Genomic DNA, 13,415 nt, shown 5'->3' on the forward strand with positions numbered 1-13,415 from the left:
ACCTTACAACAGTGGGTCAAACGTTTTCCTTAAGTGAGATATTTTATGGATATTTATTATTATATTCAGTGCATAGCAATAACAGTATTCAGTAACATCTGATAAACCCTTATGCTTGTATTTTGTGAGATTTAATGTTTTATTATAATTAAGATTTAATATTTTTTTGTTTATATCATAAATAATCATGTTTAAAAAATAACAAATTAATGTAGTTTTCTTCACAGAAATGAATGACATTCTGAGATAGAGGCATACTTTATGTATAAGTTTTATTGCACCCCTTAAAAGCCTTGTGACCCTTTTGGTGACCTGTAGTCGGGTAACATTTAACTCTCATCTGATATCATCAAAGACATATTTAAATCCTTGATTCGATTTTTATCAACCATAGATCAGTAAATTCCAAAGGTACCACATCCACCTTTAGTTATCACCAACGATCATAAATATCGTGTCAAAGTTCATCATAATCTCTCCTGTCTTTAGCAGGGATACACACAGGTGAGGGGAGTGGACAATTTTATTTAAAGAATGTGGGCTAATTCAATTAAGAAAAATATATATTTTTTAAAAGGCAATACAGCAAAATGCAGGTGAAAAGTGCTGCAGACCTCCTGGGAGTGTTATCCGCTGGCACAGCGCTGCAGAGGCAGGTTGAGCCTTGCTTGTTGCAGAGAAGTTCTCACACCTGTGTGCAGTTTAAGGTGCTAATGACCACAGGTGGGCAGATTGTACATTAGTGGTGTTGCTGGCTTCAGCTGCTTTTTCCCCAGGGGATCTCTGCTCAGCTTGGCCCCAAACTACCTCTGCTAATCCCACCAGGTAACCTTTCAAAGCTTCTCCTAATGAACCTTTACCTTCAGCTCACTGTCCAGCAGAAATCAAATCACTCACACAAGAAAACATGTGAGAAGTTCAGCAAGTGAATACCTAAAGTTTTGACAGGAGGTTTATCAAAGTGTAATTTGCGTCTGTCATTCAGTTAAATGTGAAAGTGACTGTTGAGATAAGCCTTATAAAGTGAGTCTATGTGACTTTTAAAACATGAAATGTCACAATCTTACAACTGGAACGTTGAGCACCATAAATCAAGTCGAGTGGTTGTATTGTTGCAGCCATGCAGTCTGTTAGCATGGTGGCTAATGTTATTTTGCCTTTGTCTTTGTACTTTTATGATACATTTTAGCATTTACTGTTATTTTGTGGTGTATCCGTTGGTGGTGGCCGTCTGGAAAACGTTTTCACTTTAATCAGTGTGATCAAATATGAAGCACAATCTCAGTTTATTGCCAGTTCAGTGTTAAACATCACACAGACACAGAAAGGCTTTGATACAACTTGCACTGATGCTGTGTGTCCTGATGGGTATTTAACTAGTGCATATGTTTTGTTTTTTTTTTTTTTTTTTAAAGAATTTTCTTTCCGTTTCTGTAACGTGAGGACTTTGAACATGATAAGACTGTTGACCTTTCATCAGCTGCAGCATCTTGGCGTTCCTCTGACATCGTATTAGATAAAAGTTTATCTATCTGGACTAAAATCAAAGCCATTTATTGGTTGGTAGAGCTGATAGTGGGGGGAGGGGGGGCAGATTCTTTAGCAGCTTAATTAATTTCACAACACACACTTTAATATGATGACACAACTCAGAGCTGCTTCTACGTTTGTGCTCATGTTTTATCAGTGGAAGTGATGGTGGCCAAGGTTCAAAGGTTCTTTTAACTCTGTCAGGCTGTTTTTTTTTTTTTTTTTTGAGTTGTCATTCTGTCTATCACACTTCAGAGGAGAGGAAGAGGAGCGGCTGTGTACACCCACCACACACACCAACCTGCCTGTCAACTGGGAGCAGAGTGGAGCACCTGAGACCAGATCCAGCAGCAGGTAGGAGAGTCACAGTTCACATTCTGCTGCAGTTCGTCTTATTTATTATTCATTTTATTTTATTATTTTTGATGGATCAATTCTTACAAACTTATAGATTTGTCAAATGAGTGTTATATGGTGGCCAGAAGATGTATATTGCACAAAATAATTCTAATTATTATGAGTTTTGCCACCAGATGCATGCTGAAGTTTCACACTTAGTTCATCTTAATCAACTTTAAATCCAGCTATTAGTGACAAATGCCATAACATGTCTCTTCCCAATATGACTCTTGGTATCTCCTCCATAAAATGATTAACACTGACCCCTGTGTAGTTCACAAATGACACATGACCCAATAGGTCTCAAAGGGCAAGAAAACTTAGATTTAAGAAGAAAATTAAATGCACTTTTTTAATTTCATACATTATCAGTTTAACAGCTGTTGAATCCAAACTGAACAACAGTGAATGTAAATACTCCCATATTGTGATGAGCCTCGTATGTACAGACTGTAATGATGATGTCAGCATTCACAGGTTGGCTTTTATCTGATTAGGAATAACTGTTGCACAAGTCACGTTGACTTTGACCTCAAGTTATTATGGAGACAATATCAAGAGCAGTGTCAAGGAGCTTGGATTGCGTAATAGGACTGTATATGTTTTGAATATGGTCCAGTTTTAAACTACACTTATATAAGTGAGTCTATGTAAAAGTTAATCTTATTCAAAGGGCTTTAAACAATGAATAACTTTATTTTGTTTACTATTGAGTGTGTATGCGTCTGTACATATAAAATAAGTTTTTATTGTTTATCTGGGTTTTTATATTTTTTTTTTTTATTAATCTTTTCTGTGTCCCTGCAGACCGTGCACCATGGACTTCCTTTTCCAGTTGCTGTTCTCCCCTCTCCCGACCCCAGCTGTCATCTCCCTGTTTGCCCTGGCTGCTGCTACTCTGTTTTACCTCAACACACGGCCCAGCCCCCTCCGGAGCCCCGTAGACCTCAACTGTCAAACTCTGGGCATCAAGGTAAAGTTTTTATTCATCTAAAATGCATCCATATAGTGAAAAGTGTAACTTTTACAGCTTTAACCCTTTTTAATGATTTATAGATGCGTCAGTTAAGAGTCGATCAGTGAAATGCAAGCCTGCTGTTTATTCTCATTTGTGCTTCATGTCCTCAGGATGGAGCGAGGAAGACTGCATTGCTTGAGGATAACAACAACCTGATGTCGTATTACTATAATGAGGCCAAGACCCTCTATGAAGTTTTTCAGAGGGGTCTCAAAGTTTCAGGTAATGAGAACTTTTCCTTTTCCACATGCAAGCCAAAATAAAGAAATGTTGAGAATAGAAATGTGCTGGTGTTGCCAGTAAGTGTAATTAGGATGTACATTTTGGTTGTATATGGATGGCCAATAATAAAATTAAGTGTTCATTTGAGTTTAAACTAGATGTTTTCTGCACTGCTATATTGATTCAAATTGATACACAGGTGACTAAGTCTTTAGTTAAGATCAAAACTGCATTTAGCTTAACATGAATGCTAAACTATTCTAATATAGTACATGTGGTTTAATGTTGGGCCTATTTCTCATCAGGTAATGGACCATGTTTGGGCTACAGAAAACCAGGAAGGCCATACCAGTGGCTGAAGTACAGACAGGTAAAATGGCAGCGTTAATCATTGGGAAAACATGGTAAAGGAACTGCTGTGAACTCCAGCTGACCTTTTACTCCTCTTCCTCTCAATGAAGGTGGCTGATAGAGCGGAGCACCTGGGGTCAGGGCTTCTCCATAAGGGTTTGAAGCCAAATCCGGACAATTTTATTGGCATCTTTGCTCAGAACAGACCAGAGGTAAGTGTGGACGTTGATACGGGGCTAACAGGGTGAAGTCTTGGTGGGCGTTCTGTGTAAATTGTGTTTCATGGGTCTCTTGCAGTGGATTATCAGCGAACTGGCCTGTTACACCTACTCCATGGTAGCAGTCCCCCTGTACGACACCCTGGGTCCTGAGGCTCTTGTGTTCATTATCAACCAAGGTAATTGGAGCTTCTCTTGCACTCTAATGCTACTAATTACAGAGCCGGGTCGGAGTCCAGTAACTCATCGGTCCCCACAGGGATCTGTGTCGAGTGTGCCGTAATCTCTTCCCACTTATTTATCACATCAGCTCCTTCCATCTGTGCTTCATTTTGCTTTTGATTATCTGAGTTAATAAGAAGACCAAGAGCAACCCTATTCCAGTAGGTCTTTCCTTTTTATAAACCCTGTTTTTTTTTTTTTTTTTTACTCCATGAATCTTACTCGTACTACATTAGTGTCAACAAAAAGAACTTCTAATCTAACACCAACTGCACTGGTGTCAACTTTTGCTGCTATTGTACTCTATACTATTTAACTACAACTACCATACAGCTTAAAAAGTCTTCTTCTTGCAGCGGAGATCTCCACGGTGCTTTGTGACAATCAAAACAAAGCAGAAACACTGCTGCAGACCCGGGAGACAGGCCAGACCCCAGTTCTCAAAACTATCGTCATCATGGACTCTTTCAACTCTGAGTTGGTCGAGCGAGGAACTAAGTGTGGGGTGGACATCGTGTCCATGCAGGATGTGGAGGTATTACACGCTGAACACAAGTTATTGGGGACTCTTTGCTTGTTTATACTGGCTTTGTTTCAAGAATTAACTTCTTTTTTTAGTTCCGTACTTGCAAATAATACTGTTAGAAGAAGCACAACCATGATTGAAAACATGTGTTTTCTTTGTTCTCCAGGCTCTGGGGAAAAGCAATCTTGAAAAGCCTGTTGTAAGTTCGTTTCGGATAAACTCCCTTAATCAATTTGAGATTTAATAAGCTGCATGGTGTTCTGATGTGCTGATTTCATGTCCCAACAGCCACCAAAGCCAGAGGACCTCAGTATTGTTTGCTTCACCAGTGGCACTACAGGTGATTATTTTGCACTTTCTGGGATTGATTTCATCTGCAGCCTAGAACAGTCTGCCTCAGTGTGCCTCCCATGATATTCGAATCTCACATGTAACTACACACACACACAAAGCATGGCTATAAATGACCTCTGCTCTTGGGTTTCATGATTATATTGTTCTAATCTCCCAATGTGGATTGGTCAATCCAGCACTTTGTGCCAGATTTAAATATTTCAACAGCTACTTGATGGATTGCGATTAATATTTGTACAGACATTTATGATCCCCAGAGGATAAATACCTAACAACATAACTTTGTTGACCCAACAATATACTGATGGGTAGGTTCACTTTTAGAGAAATCATTACACTTGAGGCAAATCACATGAGCCATACCGGCCATAATAACAAATCTATTCCAATTAAAGGAGTTGCGTGTACACCAAAGGCCCTATCTACATCCGTTTGGTTTGTCTAAGTGGAATATAACAATTCTTATATTCAGGTGATTATACACTAATGAAAACGTACTCATGAATGTTTTCCATTTCTCCCAATAGATTCTCTAAATGTAAAATGTTATCGGCAGAAATACTATACAAAAGTACTAAAAACTTGTACTTATCACTTGATGAAGTGATGCTGCCACCCATGTTTTGTATTGATAGAATTTAATTATCAGTATTTATTTAAAGGAATCCTTGAGTAGCTTGTATCGAAGCATGCATCCGCCCATTCCTGAATGCCACCATGACGTCATTTTATGTCTTTGAGTGAAATGTCTCAACAGCTAGTGGATGGATTGCCATGAAATTTGGTACATGCATTTATGTATCACTCAGGATGAAACTTACTTTGATCTCATGACTTTCCTTTAGTGTCGTTTTCTAGTCAAACGCATTTTTATCTCTTAATTAGCATGATGGTTAATGTAGTAAACAGTGTGGCTGTAGTAGTGACTTGTCTTGTTAAATTATGCATTTATCTATAGATCTGATCATGTCCACTTTCTATAAATGTCTTTCAATGTATTACCTGACATTAAACTTGTCATAATGGGTAAAATATTTTGTATCTTTCTCAGGAAACCCCAAGGGAGCAATGTTGACCCATGAGAATGTGGTCTCTGATGCTGCAGGTGTCATCAAATGCTTTGAGGTACTTTTTTGAGGTGTCATTGTCTGATGCGAAAACTTGAAATATTTTAGACCCCTTCCTAACAGAGCCTCTGTGCGTCCCACAGTCTGCAGTTGTTCCAAATACCCAAGATGTCAGCATTTCATTTCTGCCTTTGGCGCACATGTTCGAGAGAGTCGTACAGGTGAGGATCAGATCGTAAAGGCAGGTTTACAGTCCTTGAAATTATAAATTACACTTATGAGGATATCTTGAGTGTTGTCTTTTTGATTGCATTTGGTCTGTTTCTCGTAGACGGTGATGTATGGCGCTGGGGCTAAGGTGGGATTCTTCCAGGGTGACATCAGACTGCTGCCAGATGACATGAAAACCCTGCAGCCCACCATTTTCCCAGTTGTGCCTCGACTTCTCAACCGCGTCTATGACAAAGTCAGTCATCTGAGTCGGACACAACAGCCCCCTCTTTCCTCTCATTCTGCTTTAAACATCAGCCCAACACGTCCAGTTTTGTATTTCAAATGCTGTAATCAAAACTCCTGTCCCTAGGTTCAGAGTGGAGCCAAATCGCCTTTCAAGAAATGGCTGCTGAACTTTGCAGTGGAGAGGAAATATGCTGAAGTGAGGGAGGGCATCATCAGGAACAACAGCATATGGGACAAACTCATCTTCCACAAAGTCCAGGTACTGCTCCTGTTCAAACAAATGCAGATTGTTCTAAAGAGGAAAAAAAAAAGAGTTGCTGATTGTAAACATGCTCCATGTCGACTGTAGGAGTCTCTGGGAGGCCGAGTGCGGGTCATGGTGACTGGAGCAGCACCCATATCTCCCTCGGTTCTCAACTTCCTCAGGGCTTCTCTGGGTTGCCAGGTAATAAACATTTATCCTCTGGTGAAATGGAAATGTCATGTTTGTCAGTCTCACTACAGTCAGTTTGATACTCGACCCCCTCAAACATGTACACTTCCTTAGAATCACCTCTTTATAAAAGCTAAACTCAGCTGAAGCTAAATGCTGTATTTTCTTGGTTCCAATTTAGCTTCTTTTGTAAATAATTTGGTTTGGAAGCGGTTTCTAAAGCAGTCCTGCACAATGTTTAAACCTTGGTAAACTCTGAGGCGTTTGCAACAAATGAATGATACACTTGTGCAATCTCTCCTCCCCAAACATAACAGTGTCCAGCTGCTATTGATCGTTTCATGTTGTCATGATAACCTGGACACACTGATCTTGTACTCCTCTTTTTTTTTATTTATTTTGTTTTGCTTTGGTGCTCTTAGATCTTTGAGGCGTACGGCCAGACCGAGTGCACTGCTGGCTGCACCTTCACCACGCCAGGAGATGCCACCTCAGGTCTGTAGTTCAACCGCAACTGTCCCACATTGTGACTACGAGCTGCCCTATAAGGAGTGGTAAAGAGTAACCTAAGTACATTTACCCAGCACTGTACTTGAGTACATTTTCTGCTACTTTATTCTTACTATTATACTACTTATTTCAGAGGGAATGTTGTGCTACTTTATACTTACAATTATACTCTACTATATTTCAAAGGAAAATGTTGTGCTTTTTACTTCACTAGATTTATCTGACAGCAGATTATTTAAGTAAATATAATGCTTTTTATGCTTTTCTGGGTCTTAAATTACAGTAAACTTTAATATTTTTGAATTTTCGACTGTTGGTTGGATAAAACAAGACATGTGAAGATGTCACTTTGAGTTCTGGGGTATTGTGAGGGGCAAATGTCATTGTTTTTGGTATTTAAATTGGCAAGAAAGTTTGCTTTTGATAAACGTGGTACAGACAAGTGACCCAAAACGATCCCCTTCTACCACAGGGCATGTTGGGGTGCCACTGCCTTGTAACGTTGTGAAGTTGGTGGATGTCGAAGAAATGAATTACTTTGCTTCAAACGGCGAAGGGGAGGTAAGTTCATGTAAACTGAAATTGCAGGGGGGGGGTAGTGATATTGAACAATTACCTGAGCAGGATCATATCTCCATTAAATCCTACAAATGTCAGCAAAAGGTAGTTCATCACTAAATTAACTTGAAGTTAGAGAAATTACTTATATTTTTTTAACTTATTTGAGATATAATCATGTAGTAATCATCTAAGTTAATAACTACAGTTAACCAATTTGGAGGCCTTAAACAGGAAGAATATGTTGCCATGGAGCCAGTTGGTTAGCGATGGGCTACAACTTGAGCCACATACACATTTTTTGCCTATATTTGTTGAAGGGTTTTTTTTTTTTTTTTTTTATAAATATGTAGTTTCCCACTATTGTTAATGAAGGGTCAGGGAGACCCGTTAAGTTATAATCCCTTTTAAGAGCTTTAGGAATGTGCAGTGTTTAGAAGATTTTAAGTGAAACATATTTAAAGGTCTGTCTTAACTTTTGTATTGTTTCTTGTTGGTCTTTTCCAGGTCTGTATCATGGGTAGAAATGTGTTCAAGGGGTACTTGAAAGACCCAGAGAAGACAAAAGAGGCCTTGGATGAAGACGGTTGGCTACACACCGGGGACATCGGAAAATGGCTGCCGGTAAGAACCAGAGTCATTTTTCCTACCATTACATGTGAAACTTGAGCGATTGGCTCAATTTTTTACCACCGATCAGAATCCGTGCAACCACAAGCTCTTCTGCACCAGGTGCATCGTGTTTGTGGCTGGAGCCCTTGGGTCATATTTGCAGATTGTGTATTGGGATCAGTGTTTGGAATCAGTTTCATAACTGCAAAAGGTTTTGAGAAACGGCAAATTTTGCTTTGAAAGGAAGTAAGAACTTGGCAACTGAGGTGATACAGTTTTTAAAGTAGTTTGACGTTTTGGGAAAGGCGCTTATTCTCTTTGCTTGTTGAGACTTGGCTGAAACGATTGATACTGCTCATATCTGCCCATAAAATATAAAGCTGGATCCAGGAGATGATTAGCTTCACGCAAAGACTGCAAGAAAGGTTAAAGTCATTAAAACATAATTTGGTGAGTTTTAGAGTTGCTAGTAGGTGCTTGTTACCCTTTTTTCCAGTTTTTATGCTAAGCTGACGGCTGTGGTTCATGTTTTTAACACAGACATAAGTGGCATCTTATCTATTGGCAAGAAAATGAATACATTTATTTCCTAAAATATCAAACTATTGCTTAAGGACAATGCACTTTTTTACACTTACTCATATTTAGATTCTAAGTAGGCTTTTGATTTTGGCCTGCTTCTTATTATTCATACATACAGACATAAGCACAGTGAGAACACAGCTGTTCATCCTACAAAGATGCATTGTTTCCTACATAAAGAAATGTAAGAAGAGAACAAAAGTCCAAGTCTTAAAGGTAATTCTGCAATCTGACTTGTTTTTGTGACTAGAGTGGAGTTCTGAAGATTATTGACCGGAAGAAGAATATCTTCAAGCTGGCTCAAGGGGAATACATTGCGCCGGAGAAAATTGAGAATGTGTATGTACGAAGTGAACCTGTGGCCCAAGTATTTGTGCATGGAGACAGTCTACAGGTATGGTAAAACCCAGCATCTCTGCAGTATATACACTCTCTCGATCCCTTTAATCAAACTTCTTCTGTCTGTAGTCCTGCCTGGTTGCCATTGTGGTCCCTGACCCTGAGGTCCTGCCTGGTTTTGCAAAGAATCTTGGGTGCCAAGGCTCCCTTGAGGAACTCTGCAAAAACACGGTAATGTTTCTGTCTGGTCTCCTCGTGTAGGAACCCTAACCCTCTCAAACTGCAGAAAACAAACTAACCTTGGGCAGATAATCTGGGGGTCACTAGAATACAGTTTGGTATCTCCTCAAGATGACTTTTCTCCCTGAGCTCCGGCAAATACAGTCTGCAGTAAACATGATCATTAACACCAAAAGAAGCCAGCTGGACTTGTGCTCCACGCGTGCTGTTAAAGTCATAAGATGTCTGCAAATCAAATTAAACTCTGCTCTACTGTTTTTGTTTTTTTTTTTTAACAGTGATGACCTTCTTTTGTTTGCAGGAAATTAGGAAAGCCATTCTTTCAGACATGACCAAACTGGGAAAAGAAGCAGGACTCAAGTCCTTTGAGCAGGTAACAGATCCACATGAATTCCCCAAATGAAACAACTGTAATGTGTGGGCAAGTTTGCTATTATCAGGGGAAAATAATGATAATTGTATAACAATATAAATTCATAATTTTAAAAAAACTCACCAAATCAGTCCTATTTAAGATTGTTTTCTGAAAGCATCTGTTCTCCTTTTTTACTATGACCGAACACAAAGGGAAAAGAGAAGCAACATGAAACCAGCTGTTTTGTGGTTAAGTCAGTTATTATAAGGAGATCTGATTTCTTTACAAACAAAAGGTGAGGCAAAAATGCAAAGGAAGGGCTGGTCAGTCAGTGCAGTTTTTAAACCAAAGAAATTAATAAAACTAGAAAAGTGAGACAAGCCTTGCTATCTAATTCTACTCACCAAAAACGGCACCCCTAATCTGGTGTTTCAGTTTTTATGTCTAACGTGGCTTAGTCCCAGGTAGCAAACTGACTCAGTTAACCCTCTAGTGGTTAAAATTAGCATTTCTTTTTTTTTTTTTTTTTTTTTTTTGGTGTTCAAAGAAATATCTTTAATTGTCCCAAATATCTTCATGTCCAGAACCCCTACAGTAAATGGACATTAAACCAGGTGCCCAACTTGGTTTTTTTTTTTTTTTAGGTTTCAGGGGTCAAACTAGGATCACTTTAAATGACAATATTTCTTTCCTTGTTGTACTTCCAAACAGTTAATATATTCTATTCCTCCTTTTGCTGGGGACTTCCTACAACCCATTCGAAGAGCCCTGTTAGTCCCTGGACCCCGGTTTGAAAACAACCTCAAGTAAAATTAACCTCAAGAAGTTGCAGATTTCCGACACTTTACTCATTTCCTCCCCTGAGCAGCTCCAAACATCTGTATTAGCCCAGTAGGCGGAGGAATTTTAAACTGGAACAACTTCTAAACAAAGTCTGACTCTAATCATTTTAAAACAAAAGCAACATCTTGTATCCATATACTTTTAACAGTCTGCTCTATTTTTTCCCCCCCTCTTCCTACCTGATACAGGTGAAAGATGTTTACCTCCACCCAGAGCAGTTCACCATTGAGAACGGCCTGTTGACTCCAACTCTCAAGGCCAAGAGGGCTGAGCTCAAAACTCTCTTCCAGCCACAGATCGACAAACTCTACTCCAGCATGTAATAAATGGAATGCACCCCTAACTCACATACTTCGCTCATTTGATTAAAAAAAAATTGATAAACTCATCTCTTGTGCAGAAGCCTTTCTAAACAACCATAACAAGATGGATAAAAACCTCTTCAGCTCTGCTATGTGTTTAGGCTTCAGAGGCCTGGGTCACCTGAGACAATGGGATTCTGTTAAACTCATCTTCCTGCAGAACAAATATTGCAGTGCAGCCTGGGGGTTAGCTGGACAGACTCTTTGGCTTCAACCAGAGTAAATCATCCTTTTACAGTCCTGTTGAAGGCTGGAAGCTTAGTTGAAGTCGGGAGCATCAGGTCTACATCACAACAGCCTTGACGGCACTTTGTAGATCACGATGTTAAAACTGTAATCATTGCTTTGCATCTTCAGATATATATAGTCAGGAGATTTGCCAATTAAGTTTTGGCCACTGTTTCCATTTAAATGTCCCCGTATGCAGCCCAAAAGAAAGACATGTTTCTGATGTGGGTGATTAAATATTGTGTATAAATGGTGTGTAAGAGGGACGGTACAGTTTGTGCTATGGTAGTGTGATAAGGTATTAAAAATGATATGGGGTCGTCCGCTCATCAGAAGGTTGGTTCGATTCCCGGCTGCTCCTGTCCAAGTGTCCTTGAGCAAAATGCTGAATCTCAAATTGCTCCCAATATTGTGCATCAGTGTGCAAATGAATTGGTTACTGTTCGATGAGCCTTTGCCATCAGTGTATGAATGTGGCACTGGGTGGTCAGACTGGATGGGTGACTAAGAGGCTAAAACAGAAAAACAGAGCTGTGTAAAATGTCTCCATTGATAACTGGAAAAAATGAACTGCAGTCAGTGCTACTGTCTTCATTCAAAACAGTGTTTCTGTTGTCCAACTGAACCCATCTGCTCAGAGGTGAACTCTGACCAGCGAGTGAACAGGAGCAGCTGGAGTTCACACAAACAGGAAACACACTTGGATTTTTGTCTGTGTGGTAGTGAATGGGGAAAGCAGCAAATGTCAGTAGGATGGAAATTTAATGTGGCAACAGCTTCAGTCCTCATGAGCCAATGTCATAAACTCTGAATCCTACAATTCCCACAATGCAACTAAATAGCATATTTTTTTATATGCCTCATCAAACTCTGTTTTAGTTCGTAACACAGACTTTCTGTGAAGTATATTGTATTGTAATATTACAGACAATAAGTAATACATGTAAATAACAGTGATAATGTTTTGTTTTTAAGAGTATAAAACAAGGCAAAACTATTATCAGACAATTAACGCCAAAATGTTTGAGTCTTGTGTCTGAAGTACAATTAAACTTGGAGACTTTCTCGTGGTCAGAATGGGTCTGTAATTTGAGCTGAACATCCATGGAAACATATTGGAAGGTGATCTAAATCAGGGTGTCAGTTTATAACTGAAGCAAAACAGTTTCTACTTTTTGTTAACACTGCCCTCATGTGTTACAATACAAACATTGCAGGTACTGACACTGAATTCTATAGTGACGGCCTGTGGGAGGAAACTATTCTTGGTTGTTTTGGTGTAAACTGTTCTGTAGCGCCTCCCAGAGGAGAGAAGCTGGAACATGTTGTCTCCAGGGTGTGATGGGTCTGCAGTGATGTTCCCTGCCCGATTCCTGACTACAAGTCCTGAACGGAGGGCAGATTGGCAGCAGCTAGTCTTTCTGCACTGGTGAAGGATCAGCTGCATGATCTTTTGTAGGAAATGCGCACTTTTGAGGTCAGCTGCACATGCAAAAATGTGAAATTTGTTTCAAGAATATAGTTTACAATAACAAAAAACAAACAAAAATAAACAAATTAATATTTACTTAGTTATATCAAGGAAATTCCAAACATGACTCAACTAACTCAACTCAAATCACTGTCCCAGAACTTTGTGTCTATTTTCCCCTTTAAATCATCATCAATTACACAACACTTTCCGGGAGGAAGGTTATTTGGACAATAAAGCTTTACCAAAACAAGAAATTCAATCATCGGTTGGAAAACTTAGCCATCATGTGCTGTGCAGATGTTGTAAATACAAACAGTGCGGAAAATAAGTTCTTTTATAAGCCATTAAAAGGCTAAACATGTCTTTTATTTCTTTCTTTTTCTCTCTTCCCTCCATTTCTTGGGAGGGACATGTAACTCATAATCTGCACTGACTGATCTCAAATATTACTAATTTGAAATGATGGTTGTTACATACAATTATACAGCTTGTACCGTCATATACCTCAATGTA

At 39.2% G+C, this 13,415-nt stretch overlaps 1 protein-coding gene across 1 annotated transcript; it reads left to right on the plus strand.

The window, feature by feature from the left end:
- The first annotated feature begins 720 nt into the window (after window positions 1-720).
- Window positions 721-11,226, plus strand: acsl5 (acyl-CoA synthetase long chain family member 5). The gene is made up of 22 exons (XM_051418622.1): window positions 721-825; window positions 1,786-1,884; window positions 2,737-2,902; window positions 3,058-3,169; window positions 3,475-3,539; window positions 3,631-3,732; window positions 3,818-3,917; window positions 4,317-4,495; window positions 4,653-4,685; window positions 4,775-4,826; window positions 5,892-5,965; window positions 6,051-6,128; window positions 6,239-6,373; window positions 6,491-6,625; window positions 6,716-6,811; window positions 7,222-7,294; window positions 7,782-7,870; window positions 8,375-8,491; window positions 9,312-9,455; window positions 9,530-9,631; window positions 9,942-10,013; window positions 11,027-11,226. Exons 3-22 carry the CDS (start codon window positions 2,747-2,749, stop codon window positions 11,159-11,161), a joined length of 2,049 nt encoding a protein of 682 aa, XP_051274582.1. The 5' UTR covers window positions 721-825; window positions 1,786-1,884; window positions 2,737-2,746; the 3' UTR covers window positions 11,162-11,226.
- Window positions 11,227-13,415: the final 2,189 nt, after the last annotated feature.

Source organism: Dicentrarchus labrax, unplaced genomic scaffold, assembly GCF_905237075.1.
Source record: "Dicentrarchus labrax unplaced genomic scaffold, dlabrax2021, whole genome shotgun sequence".
NCBI classification, from domain to species: domain Eukaryota; kingdom Metazoa; phylum Chordata; class Actinopteri; family Moronidae; genus Dicentrarchus; species Dicentrarchus labrax.

What these genes read in the sequence shown, in the direction of transcription:
- acsl5 (XM_051418622.1), top strand. Translation starts at nt 2,747, where the DNA reads ATGGACTTCCTTTTCCAGTTGCTGTTCTCCCCTCTCCCGACCCCAGCT. An exon ending in TGTGTTCATTATCAACCAAG is followed by an intron (nt 3,918 to 4,316) that starts GTAATTGGAGCT and finishes TTCTTCTTGCAG; the next exon opens with CGGAGATCTCCACGGTGCTT. An exon ending in GTGTCATCAAATGCTTTGAG is followed by an intron (nt 5,966 to 6,050) that starts GTACTTTTTTGA and finishes TGCGTCCCACAG; the next exon opens with TCTGCAGTTGTTCCAAATAC.